The sequence below is a fragment of the Strix uralensis genome, chromosome 1 (genome assembly GCF_047716275.1).
Source record: "Strix uralensis isolate ZFMK-TIS-50842 chromosome 1, bStrUra1, whole genome shotgun sequence".
Classification (NCBI taxonomy): Eukaryota; Metazoa; Chordata; class Aves; order Strigiformes; family Strigidae; genus Strix; species Strix uralensis.
The window spans coordinates 48,581,429-48,599,180 of record NC_133972.1 but is presented as its reverse complement, the minus strand read 5'-3'; the positions used below and the strand labels follow the sequence as shown (position 1 = coordinate 48,599,180).

Sequence of the window (17,752 nt, the reverse complement as noted above, 5' to 3'; positions counted from 1 at the left end):
ATAGTTAAAGTGTTTATTAAGGTACAGTGTAGCAAAGCCTTAATTTTCAAGTTGACTGAAACTCAAAATGCTTCTCTAAAATAATAATAAAAAAGAGTTCAAATATAAGCAAGAGCAAAACAGATGCAGATAGGAATGAGCAGAAGCAGTATGGAACTTGGCACAGCGTTTGAACACTCCTTTGTTCAGCATATGCCTTCTTCCACGTTACTTCTGCGCGCTGTAGCTGATAAAGGGTTGCCCTTTCTCACAGAGTATTTTTTGCTGGGCTAACCCTTTGAATTTAGCACTGCAGGCGTAAGGAGCCATTTTGTGCCTGGCAACTGCAGAACGTGTTCCCCTGTGTGCCAGTGGATACGTTCTTACACGGTTTTCTCCAGTTTTTCCCTATTTTAGTGCTGAGGCAACGGCACACACGTAAAACGGACATGCATGTTAGGCTGCACATCTTTAAGGCTCTGTATGAACATTAACTAATTAGTCAGTATGGAAAAGAGCTGCAAGAAGGCTGTTTCAAATGGCAGAAGCTGCAGGGGATACAGCTCGAACACCAACTGCGGGTCTGAATGCATAAAGGCCCAGAGAACGGGGAGGGAAGCAAACAGGCTGAAAGGCTGGTGCAAGCCTGCAAGAGGGCTTCAGAAATACAAAGAAATTTAACATGTTAAGACTGGCAGCAGCTCATGTAGGTACAATGGTCACATTAAGAATGGACTGTCAATCTCAACCGTTAGCCTTTAGCATGGAGAGGAGATTATATTATAACATAAATGCTACCCAAGTCTTAATTACAGCAAATCAATCCTTTGACATACCATTTCAGGAAAACAAAGGTCCCATGGCAAAAACAGGTTTCTACATTTCCTTCAACTTTTCTCCAGACTACTGAGACCTCCCATGCATAACTTCTGAGCCCTCGGTCTCCTACTCTTAGTTTCCTTGGAAAATATATTTTTTCCTTTGGAACTAAGGATAATCTGGTAACTAAAACACTGGGCTCACATTCAAGGTCCCAGGTTATGTTCGCAGCTAACATACAAGCTCCACTGACAACACAGCACTGGTCCTTGCCCCGTTCTCCCTATTACGCTTATGCAGGCTGTGAGTTTTGTGGCAGTCTTCTTTGCGAGAAAGTCTGCAAGAGTTTAGAGTGAATGAGCATTTTTGGCAGTATGCATGAGGATAAAACTGTCTATTAAGAAGGTAAATGTGGTTGGTATGGTAGGACCTTGCTTTAAAAATCAGGATTATCATAGCTGGAGTAAGGAACTGAGAGTGTCCTCGATGTCAGTAAGACACCCAACATCAGTATAGCTTTATGGACCACGATAGGTTTGTGTCTCTTTGAAGGCAAGAGATTTGCTATCTTCCCAATGTGTAACACGGCCGTTGCAATGCAGGTTTATGGACATCGCGATCTCACGAAAACTGCCTGGGTTAGGGATGACTAAATACAACGCCTCAAGGGCCCAGCCACAGGCTGAGATGGATCCATCAGTCTTGGCACAACTTTTCTTTTTTTCCTGCCCGGACGAAAGAGCAGTGCTGAAAGCCCTTTCCTATGGGGTGAAGAGAGCGATGAGATACAAACATAATACTCCAAGAGTGTTCAAGTGCCTTCCTGGGTCTTGAGGGGAAGCCCTTAGCTGAGGGAACTGGCTAGCTGATGTCAGTGCCAGATAAAGAATATTTTTTAAGACAGAGCATTAGCAGAAAGAAAGAAGAAAGAAAGGGAAAAAAAGGGGAGGGATATGGAAGCTTTATCAGGAGATAAGGAGCTGGGCTGGCCCATCTCTATGCGGTGTGGACACACTTACTGCCTTTGAGTCTCTCAGGAAAGAGCAAAAGGAGCTGCTGACATTTCTGCTTAAAAGGAAGAATCAATGAATCTTTGTTTCCCACTGCCTGCTTGTTTGACCTTATTGTGTTGCAGAATAGAAAAGAAAGAAAAGAGAACGGGTGAAGGGAGAGGGGATTTGTGCTAATAAAATCCAAGACAAGATCACAGCCCTCTGATCATCACTGGAGATGCTATTATTTAGTTGTTGTCCTATTTGCCGCTGTTCCTCATTTCCGATTCTTGCCTTGCTGTAATAAGTCACACTCTTTCCAGCCATCATCCCTGTATTGACAGGCAAATGTCACCCACGTTTGATTGACGTCCATTGCTCCTGAATACAGAAGTATGATTTAGGAATCAATTCTGTTTGTTTATTTAAGCAGCTCTTTGTGTACCTTGTATATCTGTAAGCAGGACAAGTTCCTTAATATTTTCTTGGGGGAAATGCCAATAATACTGCACATTCACCTTCCCGCTCAGTCACAGAGGTGTTCACCAGCACCCTTGGGGGAGGAGAAACCTTTCACATGCCAAAAAAAGAAAAAAGGAAAAAAGAAAGAAGGAAAACAAAAAAAAAGAAAACCCCAAGATTTAACAAGATGCTTTCCTGCCCTTGAGTTAAGCCAGGTGCCTCAGGTCCAGTCATCTGTTGATCTGCATATGCCCTGCACTTTCCTTTGGCTTCAAAACAAAAGGGAACTCTTTCCCTCAGTGTCAGTTTGCTAGCAAAGCGGTGGCTGGCTTTAACACCGGGAAACACTGCAGCCGGTGATGAGTATGTCGATTTTAATTCACAGAAAGAAAGGTTTCCTTCTCTGCCTTTATGGTTGTAATCGGGGAGGGGCGGGGGGGGGGGGGGGGGGGGGGAGTAGATCCGAAATTGTGAGAGATGCTAATCTCTATTACTGTGCGAGGTGGGAGGTATATTTTCAGATAACTTCCACTTGGACAATTGGTAACTGTAAAGCATGCTTACATTTAAAGTGATATTTCCCAGGAAACTCTAATATGGCAGGGTAGCCTCAGAGGAGCGTTAAGCAGGAGGTGGATTGACCTTTTAATTCTCGATCGGTGACCTGAAGGGTACCCAGAGGCTGCTAAGCACATCTCTTCCTTTTGGTTTGCTCCAGAAAGAGCTGTCATCGCAAGATGCAGCTAGTGAGTGAGGCTCACGATTTCACTGTTCATCCGTTTGCGGGAGGGGTGGGGGAGGGAGAAAGGAAAAAAAAATATATATTTCCCACACTGCCAGAGTAATGCCAAACTCTCTGTGAGTGGGAAGAGCAGAGCAGATGCTGGAATGAGATGCCAAAGCAGCTCCCCTTTCCCCTGCGCTTTTGGGTGCCTATAAATTGCTCCAGCGCGCTCGTCAGCCTCCTCCTCTCCTGGCAGGTGGCACCCGGGCAGGATCCCGCTCTCCCTCCGGCTCCGGCGCGGCGCGGCGGCGCGGGCTCTCGGCGGCGGGCACCGGGGCGGCTGCGGGGCGGCCAGGAGGCGCGTCCCCGCTGAGGACCGTCGTCTCTGAGAGAAAAAAAAAAAAAAAAAGAAAGAAAAAAAACGAGAGAGAGAGCGAGCGAAGAGGCGAGCGGGGCGATCGCGAGAGGAAAGGCAAGTTCCAGGGAAAGTTGACTCGGACTGGCACAGCCTGCAAAAAAAAAAAGTCGATCGCCAGCGGGAGCATAAAAGTGCGGGCGGCCGGGGCGCGGCGGCAGCTCTCCCTCGCCCTCCCTCCCTCTCTCCCTCCCTCCCTCCCGCCCGGCGGCTGCAGCGGCCGCAGCGGAGCGCCGCGACCCGCGGGAGCCCCCGCCGCCACCGGCAGCGGGCGGGCGGCGAAGCCCCAGGGGAGCCGAGCTCGCGCGGGCTCGGCGGTTTTTCGGCTCTGAGGAGGTCCCCGACCAACCATCAAGATTTTGTCCAAAAGCAGGCAAGAGGATCGCCCTGCGCTGAGCCGGCTGGTGGGCAGCAGGCGGCGGCTGATCGCGGCCGGCGCGCTGGGGGTGGTGATGGTGCTGCTGCTGGTCATCCTCATCCCGGTGCTGGTCAGCTCGGCCGGCACCTCGGCGCACTACGAGATGCTGGGCACCTGCCGCATGGTCTGCGACCCCTACGGCGGCACCAAGGCGCCCAGCACGGCGGCCACGCCCGACCGCGGCCTCATGCAGTCCCTGCCCACCTTCATCCAGGGGCCCAAGGGGGAGGCCGGCCGGCCGGGCAAAGCGGGGCCCCGCGGGCCCCCGGGGGAGCCGGGGCCGCCCGGCCCGGTGGGGCCGCCGGGTGAGAAGGGCGAGCCGGGGCGGCAGGGCCTGCCGGGCCCCCCCGGGGCGCCGGGGCTGAACGCGGCCGGGGCCATCAGCGCCGCCACCTACAGCACCGTCCCCAAGATCGCCTTCTACGCCGGCCTCAAGCGGCAGCACGAGGGCTACGAGGTGCTCAAGTTCGACGACGTGGTCACCAACCTGGGCAACCACTACGACCCCACCACCGGCAAGTTCACCTGCTCCATCCCCGGCATCTACTTCTTCACCTACCATGTGCTCATGCGGGGCGGCGACGGCACCAGCATGTGGGCCGACCTCTGCAAGAACAACCAGGTGGGCGCCGCGCCGGGGGCAGCCGGGGGCTGAGGGGAGCCGGGCGCCGTGAGGGCAGCGGGCGCCCGGGGAGAGCCGAGCTTCCAGAGGGGAGCGGGCGACGTGAGGGGAACGGGCGCCCGAGGGCAGCCGGACTCCCCGAGGGAGCGGGCGCCCGGGGAGAGCCGGGTTCCTTGAGGGAGCGGGCGCCTTGAAGGGAACCGGCGCCCGGGCGGAGCAGGGCTCCCTGAGGGAGCGGGCGGAGCGGAGCGGCGCGGGAAGGGCGGGAAGCGGGCGGCCGGCGGGGCGGGGAGCTGAGGGGAGCCGGCGGCCGCCGCTCCGCAGCCGCCGGGGACCCTGCGGGCGGCCCCGCTCCACCTCGGGTGCCCGAGGACCCGTGAGGGACGGGGGCTCTGCCCCGGCCCCGCCGGGTGGATGCGGACTCCACGCACTCTTTTCCCCCAGCGCCGTGACTCCCCGCCCGCCGTCCGGGCCGGCTGCCGTCCCGGCGGCCGCGGCGCGCTGCCCACAGCTCGGCCGGGACGGGAGCGGGGGGCGCTTCGCGCTGGCGGCGCTGCCGCCGCGGGGGCGAGCGGAGCCCGGGCCGGGGCCGGGCGTCCCCCCGGGGAAGGGAAAGTCCCGGGGAAGGACGGGGAGCCGGGGCGGCCGGGTGAACTCAGGGAAGGGCAGTGCTGCGTGGGGAAGGGGTGAGGTGCGGGGGAGGAAGGCAGCCACGGCGCGGGACGGGGCTCCCACGCAGCGGGGCGCCGACTTAGAGACGCGCCGAGCCCCCGGCGGGGAGCGAGGATTCCCTCGGGCAGGGAAAGCCGGTAACCTGTGAGCGCGGCGTCCGCAGACCTCGGCCTTGGCGGGCCAGCGCCGGGGCAGGCGCCGGCCGACGATCGCGGGGTGGGGGCCCGCCGGGCACAGGCACGGCCCCGCGTCTGCCGGCACCCCCGCGGGAGGAGAGGAGGGAACGTCTAAAATAGTTAAAGCTCATGCGAGGCTACCGTCTGAAAGACAGAGCACTCGTCCATTTTAATTAGGAGGAGCGTTGCCACCGCGCTGGCAGAGGCTGTGCCCGTAAGATTGCCCCCGGGGAGCCGTCCGTCGCGATTTGGCGCTTCTTCCATCGGCAGTTAACTGACACAGCCAGGCTGGCTCGAATTACGACAGCGCCTAGCGATACCGCCAGGCTATCCGCCACCGTCCCGCCCTGGGTGCCGGGCGGCAGCGCGGTGTGCCCGGGCTTTCCCGTGTCTCCGGCAGCTCCGCGCTGCTCCCGGCGCTCCCCCCCGCCCCAGCCGCGCCCCAGCCGCTCAACAGGTCCCTCCCCGCCGGGGCTGTCCCGGCACGCAGGGGGCTACAGGGCCGGGCTGCCGCTTGCCCAGGCCCGGGGAGCCCGGAGCCCAGCGCTGCCGCTCTCCCCGGGCCGTTCAGCCTCTGGCGGGGCGGGCTGCGGGGGGGTGGGGGTGACCCGCTCTGCGCGGTGTCCCTGGGACTGAAACGGGGACTGGGTGTCCCGCCGTGCCGCGCAGGTGCCGGAGGGGCTCCTTTCTTCGTTTGCGTGTCTCCTCCCCCGGGCAGCGCCGCCAGCTCGGCGGAGCCGGCAGCCGCTCCACGGCCCTTTGTGCTCCCCGCAGGCGGGAGCGGCGGCCGGCCGTCAATTCATCTGCTGTGCCACTTAACCTTTCGTTTATGGCTCCTCAGAAGTACTGTGAAAAAAGAATAATGAGGACATCGGCAACAATTAATTAGATTAGAAAATGTCTACCATAAATACTACCTCAGCAGATAAACCGGGACTCATAAAACAAAGTACATTGCAATATATTCACTTTGATTTCTTCACACAAAGGCGAGATCGTCCACCGCGAGAATACCATTTTACTTGCAATTAAAAATTAATCTATTTTTGACCTTTAATGTTTTAAAGTGTTTATTTTCCCAAATCCTGAAAAATAAATACATACCAGTACTTTTTAAAAACTAACCAATTACAAATATTATATTGAGGCTGAAGTCTAACGGTTCCCAAATATAACTACTTCCAGTACCAGACACGAAACAAATTAAACTCGCAGTGATTCGAAGGAAAAAAAAAAAAAGGCAGGGGTTCTATGTATATATCTGTATTTATCTATTCAAAGATAAGTATTTAGGTAAATATCTGCATACAAACTACTTAAAATTAACACACAGTTTTAATGCAGCAGTGTCTCCTTTTGATTATAATTTATACCTGAAACACTAAACACTGATGTGATGTGATAGCAGTTAACTTTGTGTATTATTTCTAAGAAAGCTCAGAAATTTTGGAAGTCATTAAATGGAGTCTGGCGTTGAAAAATAAATTCAGTGTTTTCCAACAATGAAAAAAACCAAAATTCTGAAAAGCTTGTGACTTACAGAAAAAAATCATTCCTAAGCAATGCACAGGAGGAACCTCGAGGTCTCCACTGTTAACACTTTTCCTTCTTTAACGGTTATAAAGCTTGAACAGGGAGTGCTGAGGTCGTATAGCTGAACTAGTACGTCTCTGCAACCTGAGAGCGTAACTTTACGAAAGATGAGTTGAGCAGTCTTGCAACTTATGAAATGTATAGTCCGTTAATGGTTTGATTTTGAGATACATTTACCCTCTTGCAGCAGTACACTGAGAATTCATTTGAGACTGTTCTCCCAGGCTTTGAAAAGAAATTGCTCTGGCTAACCAAACAAGGAGGTAAAACCTCTAAGAATAGCACAGTGGAGTTTACAGGACGTTTGCTTATACACAGGGCAGTAAGATCTACACTTTGGTTTCTAGACTTTCATTATGCAGAATCTTTTTTCCTCCGCCAGTACGTACTGTCTAGAATCTTAAAAATGAAATATCCATTGTTATTGTAGTCAGTGTCCATATGCTGACTCCCTTAGGGTAGTCACTAATACAATTCGAATTCTCCTTTACTATCCACAGAAAAAAAATACATTTTAGACAAATTCACGAAGTAGCATTTCATTATGATGTAAATGGAAATTTGGAAAGTCATTTAAACCATTTTGTTTGCCAATATACAAGATACGAGTTCTCTGTGAAAGTTTTTCTACCTCATCTATAGCCTTTTCACTCCTTCCCATTTGCCCTTTCCATTTACACCTCCAGGAGCAGCCTCAGCCCGTTATTTCCTTTGGGTTAATGGCCCAGAGCCTTCAACTCCACCCTGCTAGTCATTAATCCAGAGGAAGTACCCTCTGCTTAGAATAATTATTGCTTAAACACTAGCAAAACAGATTGCCTCTGTAAACACCACCAGGCAATTCAGGATGAAGAAGTCCTGAAATAGTTGTGGTTTACCATCATGTTTAAATCAGTTTAAATTTGCAGACTGTCACACCACTAGAAGTCTTCTAAGCTTTTCTCACTCTTCTTACAGGATGTAAAAGAATTTCCACCTATTGTGATTTTTAAGCTGCATATTGCCATGAGATCCTGCATGGTAAAGAACCCCCTCTCCATTTTAATATTTCAATATTAATGTGAAATTGTATCACATGAAAATTTAATTTGGAAATTTATCATTTAAACTTTGAAAGGAATCCATGGAAATTTGTGACTTATAGCCTATTTTTTCAATTCAGAACAGATAAAATCCCACATATAGTACGCCAAGTCATGCATTATTACTTAGTTCAGGTTTGCAGTACCACTAAATCACTTACTGCTCTGTAACTACGCTAGAACAAAGACAAGCAACAAGCAGATGATGTGTTACACTGAAATAAATCACATACAACTAAGTTTAAATATTTTACCAAACAGGGTCAAATTATATATAAATGATTTGGAGACTTACAATGGTATGGGCTATTCATTGCTGGAAACCAACATACATCTTGAAATTACAGATTACTTCCAGTTTGCTAGCAACGTCAAATTTAATCAGTACTGGAATAGCAAGGGAAAAATTGGGAAAAAAAAACATGTTTAAGTGAAAGTTGCAAATGAAAAGTCCTCAATTACCTGTAAATTCCAAAACCTCTTAAAGCAAATAGCAACTCACCTGTGATTTTTCAAATGTGTATCTCTTTCAATGCACAGAAATTAAATGTTTGCTTACTGAAATGTGGCCATAACGTTTTTTCCAAACCCCAACTTACCTGCTTGTGTGCATTGGAGTGTGCGTGGATGTGGGTGGGTGGGGGGGGGGGTACTGTTTGTGTTCTTTTTGCAGCATGATCTTACTGGTAGTATGACAATAAATCCCCTCTGGAAAAAGTGCAGCCTGGTATCAGTAGGGCCTCACTGTGGATCCTCACCAATGTCAACCACTTGTCCTGCTGAAATAAAAGTTACACCAGTGTAAAACTGGCACACGACCAGATTCAGCTCTCCGAACTTCAGCTGTTATTGCGCATATATTTAGAAAGGCTCCAAACATCTACAGGAGTGCAAGTAGTTGTGTATTAATCAGCCGACTGAGAAAGGAGCACGTTACTGCTTTAGTTTCATGTGTTGTATTGTAGGAGAAAATAAGCAGTAACCACAGGAAAAAAACACAATATATGTTGCCAGACATTTAAAGTGGCAACTCATGCATGCTGAATAAAACGTTGAGGATGTGCTTTAATTTCACCATGCAGGGAAAATTCTCTGAGTTTTCGTAACCACTTATTATGTATTTTATGTAGGTTCGAGCTAGTGCGATTGCTCAGGATGCTGATCAGAACTACGACTATGCCAGTAACAGCGTGGTTCTTCATTTGGAGCCAGGAGACGAAGTTTACATTAAATTAGATGGAGGAAAAGCACATGGAGGAAACAACAACAAATACAGCACATTTTCTGGATTTATTATTTATGCCGACTGATAATGAGTAAAAAGACCCACCAAACCAGTCCAAAAATGAAGCTTGCTCTTCTAAGCAATGGATTTGCGTGGCAAAAATCAATGAAACAAGCACCCCAGCAGAGCGCGACCACCGAACACCTCAGTAGCGGGGAAAAAAAGTCGAATGCTACCTGATTCACATCTGTACCACACAGAGAAACCTTACGTTAAAAAATTACAAACCAAGTTAAACAGATGTGCGAGCCACTACCGCCAAAGCAAATACTTCCTCATTGTTAGTGTTCATGTGAATGAAGTCCTACATAGATCAAATTTTTATAGAAAAAACCCCACCTAAGGACGCTGAGCTATTTCTTCAGTGTATATGATACTTTGATGTGTTATGATCTTGCTGCTTTATCCATACTTCAGCTTCGGTTCTTGTGACTTACTTGCTAACAATGATGCTTGGAGTCCACTCATAGTGTGGTGAGGAATGATTTTACAATAAAAGGAAGAGGTAATCAAAATATACTTTCTCTCTCCAAAGGAATTGTTTGCCTTGTACTTTTCTTATCCTTCCACTTAAAACTAGAAACTAATCAGCTTCAAGCCTTAACTCAGTGTTCCTGCTTTGTAGGTTTACATTAGACTTTTAACATAAAATCAATCCAGTGGAGTTGTTTAAATTTTGTCTTCCCCTTAGCTGTGTTCTAAAAGAAAAGGGATAGAAGAAACACTTTTTCTTTTTTTTCCTGAAAAATGTAACAGTTGACAAACTATTCTATTGGACCAAATCCCTGATTCCACCAAAGCCAATGGCAAAACTCCCATTGATACTAGGATTTGGAAAAAGGATTTGGCTTTTAATTTGTAAATGTGTAAATATATATTTAGACAATTATTACAGGCCCATTCTTGATGGTTAGTTGTGTAAATATTTAGCAAGCCTGGCATCCATATCCTCAGACTAAGGTAGAGTGTTTTCTTTGCAGCAATTAGTCTTCATTAGTCTTTTAGCACTTAGTCTGTACTTGGGTACTATTTTTAATAAAATAGTTATGACTTACTGCAGATGTTCAACTAGAATTTCGTAGGAATATAATGGGTCAAAACCTTATTTGTCTTAGGTGTCTTGTCTCACAGTGGGATTATTCCCACAAAGGAAGAGTGGGAGATCTGACACGTGAGAAAATGGTGTCACACAGACCTTTTCCATGGTAGTTAAGTTACCAGTTTATAGTAAGGCGTGCCTATGAAATGGACACAGATAAGCATATTACCAAAAATGATAACACATATGCAAAGAAAGAAGCAGATATTTACATGCAAAAAAAAAGTGTGTATTAAAACCTATTTTTCTCATTCATATATATATATAGAGAGAGATATATATAAAGTCTCAAAGAAGTTTAATCCATATAAAGGATTAATGGCTTGGAGAATTAAACTAAACACAGGTACTATGAGTTACATAGTTATAAAAATGCTTTAAAATCAGTCGTACCAGTAATGTCCACAAAATGTTTTTATTCAGAAAATGGATTTATTATTTGTTTTGGTTTTGGGAGGGGAGGCTGTCTATTTCTCTCAGGTCAAAAACTTGCAGATTTCATTCTAAGCCTAAAATTTAGCGGGATAATTCACTAGCTCCTTAGCACAGTTGGTTATGTTATTTATTTTTAACGTTTTGGCAAAATCAAGGTAACATTTCTATAAATTGTTAAGGAGTAATAGAGGCTACCCCTAGCATTTCTATTTCATGTACTTTGCCACGAGCAACCTTGTCTAATGTACCAAGGGTACAAACTCAGATTTATCTGCACTAAAATGTCAAACATGTCTGCCACTGTGACAAAAAAGCTCTTCAGTGCTGGCTGCTCAGTAAAAGTCTGATGAAGATTTTACGAATCTCTCTAAAAATCTCTTGTTTGAATGAGTGAAGCTTTTCTTAAACAGAATGTGTTACTCTTTCTGTTTCTGTTTTGAGTCGTCCGATTCAAAACAAATGCTGAGTTAGTCTAGGCTGGCTGAGAGGATCGCCAGTCTAACTCATCTAGGATTTATAAAGGGACATTGTGCTGCCAGTTGCTTGTGTATCATCTCACCAGAATGGTTAACGCTTTTACTTTATGACAAAGTGCCAACCTATATTCGTACATTGTAGTGGTTACTCCTGTTTTTTTTCTACAAGGTAATGTATTTTAGTAACAGATGTGTAACTGACTTCATGTCTGTTCATTTCACTGTTGCTTCTATTGGTTAGCGCACTCACAACAGCAGTGTAGCTAGAGATTTTCTACGTAGTATCAAACAGTAATGTACCAACTAGAGATCATTTACAACTAGCAATGCATATTTACTATGGTAGTTATTGGAAAAGCTCAATACTACAAGGTGTATACGGTCAAATTTGAAGAAGCTTTTGAAATCAGGCTACCGCTGCTACTGGATAAGACCATTTTTTGGATAAATCACCTGCCCTGGTTAAAGTTAGACGAGAGCAAAGAACACACTTTATGTGAAAAACACATATAAGGCAAACATTTCTTCCATTTTCATCATATCTTGATATACTGGTTTGTAAAGACTTATATCACAACCTTTGTTATAACTATTACAACTCATTAAAACTGTATTATGTAATATATTTTGACTTTTGGTGTTGCATCCTTACAAAAAGAAGCTGGTGTGCATGAAGTTTCACGTGATTGCTGTGAGATTCCAAAAGTTAAGGACAAAAAATTAATGCGATTAAAAGAAGACATTTGTAATAATACTGCACATAGTTTAAGAGGTCATCAAACTGCTTTATTGAAAAATATATTTTTTCCCATGTATTTTTTACACTTTCAGTTAAAAATAAGTAAAATATTAAACTAGAAAGAAACAGTATCATTTTAAGAATTATTTGAGATTCCTTTTGCCTTCTGTTGTCTGTGGAAGCTATTTAAAAGTCCCAGACCTTCTATCCAGCATTATTTAAAGAATATAAGGATAATTAAAAGACTGTCAATATTACAAGGATTAAAATCACCACCTGGAGAAGGGGAATTTAATTGAAAACCGTAATTTCCTTCAAAGTCCACATGATGCATCTTCAAAAATATTTTTGGGTAACATTTAATAATAGTATTATTCTCTAGAAACAATTATTTTAAAATTTAAAGTGGAAAGATTCTGCAGCTAGGCTTATATCCAGCAAATCATTCATGGACAGACTTTTAGAAGGGAGAAAATGCAGAGAGAATACATAATTTTGTTGTTCTAATTAAAAAGAAAAGTCATAATCAGTTTGTTTGCACCTAATTAATAACTTCCAGTTTTCTCTGAAAAGAACAGAGTTTTAAAATTACTACTCTGCTGAAAAAAATCTGAATTTTATCAAGCTTCCCTATAAAGCAGGAATATTTATTCATTATTCTTACTTAAAAGTCAACCACTGCTTTGGATTTGCTAGGAGTATTTTATCAATTTTTTCTTGAGATATGCCTCTAATTAGCATTTTAGGAACTATATTTTTAAGGATATGTGAATATCCATGACCTCCATATTTCATCAACCTATTCTTAGTGTGCACATCATGAGCGATCAGAATTCTGTCTTCATAGCCTTCATCGATCAGCATACGAATCCTGCAGAAGTAAAAAGCAAACCCATCAGTGAAAGGTTCTCACTCTGCAACAGCACAGAACTGAGCAGGATAGGCATTTTTTTACATTACTGTACTGACGGACTGTATTATAACTGAAAATACTTATTTTTAGGTACTCAGAAGACATATTCCTTATATTTAATTGAAATTAAAGCACATATTTTATTGAATGAAAAAAAAAAATTTCTGAAAACATATCAACCACCACACATCTCATAGTAGAGAGGGAAAACTCTTTCCAGCTGCTACATGACTGTGTATTTCCAGTCCCGTTAAGTCCACAGAGGAATTCAAGAGCTTTGGCATCACTGAGCATGGGACACGGGTTTTATATACATGACTAAGTAATAATTTCTTACATAAACTCCTTCTCAGCAGGTTAGTTCTTGCTGCTGTCACAAAGCTAGTCCATTACATTTGTTAATGACCAGACTGCATGTGGCAGGTCCTTTAAGAAGCCTGGCTCAATTACCCAAATACTTCTATGTCTTTAGTTAATTCCCATTTAGCTAAACAGGTTAATAAAAATTTGAAGCTGTCAGTATCTTATTCCATATAGACAGTTACCATCCAAACATGTTTCAAAGATAAATAAGACAGGCATTGCACAGTGCTAGCATATGCCAGGAAATAAGAGGAGTTAATTCGGCAGCCCAGCTAAACAGACTTGGCAAAATGACAATAAGTCAGCTTGGAAAAAGAAGTAATCCTTCTGGTCACTCCCTTGTAGTAAGTCTGCTACAAGTCCTTCTGTTCCATGTTTCACTCACCTTAATCCCTCGTTCAGCTCATTTTTTAGAATCCGATTGGTGGGTGCCTAAACTCCTGTATTGCGTGGCTGCTAAGTTTCCCACTAAGCTTCAGTTTAGTTTGGCAGTAGATTGCAGCATTCAAGTGGCAGAGATGGATAGTCCAGACCTAGAAAGTGCTTGTTCCTCATGAAGGCACCCAATTCCATGAGTTGCCAGTGCTGTGAAGTTCTAATTCTTATCTTCCCGACTGTGCTTTGATCAGCAAGAAAGCAAATACTAGTTTTTTAAGTAACCACACTATATCTGAAAGCCCTTACTGTCAGTTTTTATTACAATTAGTTATGAGGAGATACATGTCACAGGATCAAATCAATATGGGCAGCAGGAAGAAGGCAAGTAAGATAGAACTTGGTAAAATATTAGCATCTTTCAAAAAACACCGTAAATAGTGCCATACGGTGCACAACACTATGTATATCGTAGTATTACAACATCGCAAGTATTTTCTCTAGATTGAAATACAGAGACCACAAGCCAACCAGAGAGTAAGAGCAATAACACTGGAGGGACTAAGTTCTTCGCTGACCAAACATCTTCTTAGAATCATCTCCTTTCATATTTGGACTAATTTCATGGGTTGGGGAGGCATATGGGTCCTTTATATTCCATATTCATTGCTGGGTTTTGCTCATTCCTATAAGTTTAGTTAGTACTTGCTTCTGACTCAAAGACACCATCCCTGAAAAAATTCAGGTTTTTTACTTGCATTGGCAGAAGATTGCATAAACTGTGTTCGAGTAGGTATGGCATGACTACAGAAGTTTATGTTTTGAATAGACAAGACCTGAACATATATTTTCCATTTAGTATTTTCATCAACACATTTAAAGGTCAATTTGATTTCCACCTCTCTGGTGCTGTTAGACAAAAAAACCCAACCCTAAGGAGATAGCCGCTGACATCTTATGTCCAGTGTGGGTGCACCAAAAGCCCAACAAAATCCATTTCATGGCACTTCAAACTCAAATGCACACCATGCAGTGAGACAAACTTTTTGTATTTTCTTCCTGTAAACAGCCTGCTGCAAGAAATACTTGAATGCTAGAGAATGTAAGGAGAGACATCGGTGGCTCAGCAAGTATCATGGATGGAATGAAAACTTTGCCATGGTTGAACAAGCACTTGTTAACCAAGGCACAGTCCATTCCTCTACATGTATTCCTCACAGTGCTTCTGTACATGCTGACCTCCCGTGGTACAGGAGAGGGGAGGAAGCGTAGGGGAGGGGAACAACTTTACCCATTCTAAACGTGAAAACTGCGGATTCATTGCAACAGTTTAAAATACTGAGTGCAAGACTGAGAGCCCTGTTAAGAGAAACGATTTCTAGTGTGAAAAGCAGCAGCAAACGCTTGGCAGTAAGTGGAATAGTAACCACGGCTCCTTCTTAAGAAGAGAACAGTCTGAAAACAGAGCTTAGTTTTGAGGTTAATCTGACAATGCGGGGGAGGGAAGCTATGTCTGAAATGTAAGTGAAAACTACAAAGTTACTTCATTAGTGATCAGGGATCATAAAATCTTTCTCATCAAGGAGGACTAAAGAACTGTTTATGACTCTGGAAGGAAAAAAGACACAGGCAGGATGGCATCCCCACCCCTCAGAAACGTGCCACTTCACTGCACATGAACACTGTGGACAAACAGCACTGGAGGATCACACCTCTGGACAGAGTGGAGGGAGTGAGATGCTCATTCCCTGCTGATCCTACCTGTCTCAGACAGTTTCTGCAAGGAATGCATCTCCTTGGCAATGTCTTGTGTTAGCACAGCACAACAGATTTGCTGTGCAGGTGAGCTGAGACTGCACGCGCTGATGAGAAGCAGGGAAGAGGTAGCCTGCCAGCGGGGCCAATATTTTCACATTGTGAGTGTGAGGAGCATGGGATTTTTGAGGAGACAGGAATCTCATCCTTCAAAAGAGAGAAGGGGCAAAAGGAGAGGGGGAGGAGTGGTGATAAAGTGCTTGGAAGAAGAAAGTCTGGTTTTCATGACAGCAGCACAGGATCAAATCCACCCAAGACAACCAATGAGTTTTGCTGGGTTAGCACACTGATGAGGAGATGTAACAGGCTCAGATGATGCTTAGCAGCAGCACTAGGTTTCCAGTACTGCGTTTCAAACAAAAGTCAAACCCTAACATCAATCCAGTATCTCCAGCCTTTTTTACAGTCTATATATATATGCAGTAAATGATAAAATTCAACCAGATCAGCATGGAATTAGGATAGAGGATGAAGTTAAAAAAGCTCCTGATCTTCTTCTCAAGTAACTTCCTACAACACTATGATTCTACATCTTCCTTTGCAGACAAGAAATTATACATGCTGCTCTGAGAAGATGTGACAGCAGCAGAAAAAAAAAAGTCATTATTTCAGTATGAAAAAGGACAATTGTGAACAGCGAGTAGAATCACTCCATGATGCCCTTAAAACAAGTACCAGTAATATTCCTTTGTCAGTGGCAATGCTATAGCTTAAACTTCATGGAAGCAGATACCTTGCGATTCTTTCATTGTCGCTCGGCATGTCAATATCAGGATGGAACTGGTAATGAAGAAATTCTGTGCCAAATAGGTCATACTCTAAATAGCATCCAAGTTTAGCAAATTCCAGAAGTTTCTTTGTATCAAATATGGTCCTGCAGAACATATATAACACAAAGTCAGCATTGTAACAGAAAGAAAAAAAATCTCATGGTATGAGGATAGGTATTTTGTGACCTCCTACTTGCAAGGAACAAAACCAATAATCTAAAATTTAATTCACCCTTTTGAAAAACAGGACTCCTGTTTGACACATGCAACTTCAGCAGATTGTCTTTCTCACATTCATCTGGGACTTCATGCATTAAAAAAACCAAAACAAACCCAACTCTTCCCCCATGAAATAATGAAAACATTTATGATAATCTTTATATGGAAACAGGAAAGTTACTTACTTTTGATATCACTAACCCTCTCAACAGACAACCTAACAAGGAAGGACATTTAAGGAGGTGGTTAATTCATAGTGACATTTAAAAAAAAGACAATGGATTACTTACACAAGACAGATTTACTTTCCCAAGAGTTACAGGAGACAGCTACATCCAGGGCTTGTTTCATCCATCACACACCGGTAATACACAACTTTGTCTTTAGTTTCTATTCTTACAGTGATGTTTCTGGACTGTCATTACAACAGCAATATATCATTGTTTGCACTGGGACCTGGCCAGAACGCCTTAAGGAAACGCTCTCACCAAAATATATAATGGCACTGTGACTACCTGGGACATGGGTTTTGCAGCAGATTTGAAAAGTGAGGAAATAAAGCTACTAGAAATCTATCACTCATTTGGAAAAGAATGGCAACTGAAGTCAGAGCTCTCTGAAATACTTTTTTTTTCTTTGAAACATTTTAACCAAGAGTATAAGCTATTCATAGGAAAACAAAACTACTCAAATGATACATTATAATTTTACCTTTATAACCACATTTTTTTTTCATCTAAGGAAAAAACAAATTTCCACAAGCACAGCACAGTTAACTAAAAGGGCAGTAGCTTAATTTTTTTATTATTGCAGATATTGATGTCACACAGTAATTTTACCCTATACAATTACATCACAGTCTGTTGCTATGGAAATGACTCATGTCACAATTTCAATATTATGACTTAACAACAGGACCAAGTAGGAGGAACAGATGGGTTGAGAGAGAGAAAACCCTTGTTCAAACAAGCCTGCCATCAGCAGGAGTCTAAGACTTGCCAACTGTAATTAATAAAAAATGTTATTTTAAAATAAATGTTACAGTTTACAGAGATTGAACATTTATCACCAAATGAGTTTTCAAAGTGCAGAGCAAGAGAATGGGTTATTTTAGATCCAGCCCTGCTCAGTTCATAGGGAGATGGCAGCCAAGAGTATTCATCCTGTGCAGGTGGCAAAAAACACCCAACATTGTATTTCAGAATCACAGCCAGAACAATTTCTTTTTAAAATTATTGTTAGTGTTGTGCTTTTGGGTGCTCTGTCCCAACGAAGAGCAGGAGCGCTTAATTTTATCAGCCATTGGGTC

The 17,752-nt window shown here is 44.3% G+C and overlaps 2 protein-coding genes across 7 annotated transcripts in view; one reads left to right on the top strand and one right to left on the bottom strand.

Annotated features, from left to right (window-relative positions):
- Positions 1-3,081: 3,081 nt before the first annotated feature.
- On the top strand, positions 3,082-11,870 carry C1QL3 (complement C1q like 3). The gene is made up of 2 exons (XM_074865157.1): positions 3,082-4,431; positions 9,085-11,870. The coding sequence occupies exons 1-2, from the start codon at positions 3,844-3,846 to the stop codon at positions 9,262-9,264; spliced, it is 768 nt and encodes a 255-aa protein (XP_074721258.1). The 5' UTR covers positions 3,082-3,843; the 3' UTR covers positions 9,265-11,870.
- Positions 11,760-17,752, bottom strand: part of PTER (phosphotriesterase related) — a 22,884-nt gene continuing 16,891 nt past the window's right edge. For 5 of the 6 annotated variants that reach the window (XM_074865125.1, XM_074865112.1, XM_074865130.1 and 2 more), the window contains 2 exons: positions 16,188-16,328; positions 12,014-12,859 (listed from right to left, as the gene is read on the bottom strand). In XM_074865125.1, the coding sequence (XP_074721226.1) occupies positions 12,649-12,859; positions 16,188-16,328 (352 nt within the window). In that variant the 3' untranslated portion in view covers positions 12,014-12,648. Of the gene's footprint in view, positions 11,945-12,013; positions 12,860-16,187; positions 16,329-17,752 lie in introns of those variants that run through there. The other variant, XM_074865146.1, reaches the window with a different exon arrangement.